Consider the following 703-nt stretch of genomic DNA (forward strand, 5'->3'; position numbering starts at 1 on the left):
CGATTCTTGTTCCAAGCCAACCTGGCGTGTTTCAATGAAATACATCAAAATGTAAATGATCTCGTTAGCGTGATTCCTATTCGCTGACTATTGGCAGTTGACTCTGAAATGGCTTTTTTCCTTTTCCATTCGCTCGCTGAGGGTGTGCTTCTTTTCATTAAAAACTCATGCGGTTCAAGAAAAATTCATTGCCAAACTGGTGAATTCCAAAGTAAATTTCTCTCGAAAAACCGATATCGCAGTCATCGCTTTGTGATTCATGCGACATCGGTTTTTAGCGTAAAATGTACCGTGGAATTCAATAGTTAGGCAATAAATTTTTCTATAGAAGAAAGCAAAGAAAATGATTTAATTACTAAAGCAGCAACCGAAAACATCAAAAGGCAGACAATTCGAAATCTTTTATTTTCACTGACCCTACAGGCAGTAACAATAAATAACCAGGGAGCTCCGTTTTTAGGCTTGGCTAAATCTCTATATTATCAATCACACTGATCAACGACAAGTGAATGCGCATGCCGGCGTTGCTCACGCAACCTCAGAATAGTTGGCTTTTAGTAAAAAAACAAAAAAACAAAAAACAAAATGAAAACCGAAAACAGAAATAGGAAGATATCGATGGTTGAGCTCGTTGTTTTAGGTAAATGTGATTATCACCCGACCGTGTCCGTTCGTATTAAAACAACACTCATTCGTTTGATTT

The 703-nt window shown here is 37.4% G+C and overlaps 1 protein-coding gene across 1 annotated transcript in view; it reads right to left on the bottom strand.

The window, feature by feature from the left end:
- Positions 1-456: 456 nt before the first annotated feature.
- LOC138003542 (loricrin-like) overlaps positions 457-703 on the bottom strand; it is a 7,380-nt gene continuing 7,133 nt past the window's right edge. The window contains exon 3 of the mRNA XM_068849666.1: positions 457-703. This exon is cut by the window's right edge and continues 274 nt beyond it. Within this exon, the coding sequence (XP_068705767.1) occupies positions 637-703 (67 nt within the window). The 3' untranslated portion in view covers positions 457-636.

The sequence above is a fragment of the Montipora foliosa genome, chromosome 5, assembly GCF_036669935.1.
Source record: "Montipora foliosa isolate CH-2021 chromosome 5, ASM3666993v2, whole genome shotgun sequence".
Lineage (NCBI taxonomy): Eukaryota > Metazoa > Cnidaria > Anthozoa > Scleractinia > Acroporidae > Montipora > Montipora foliosa.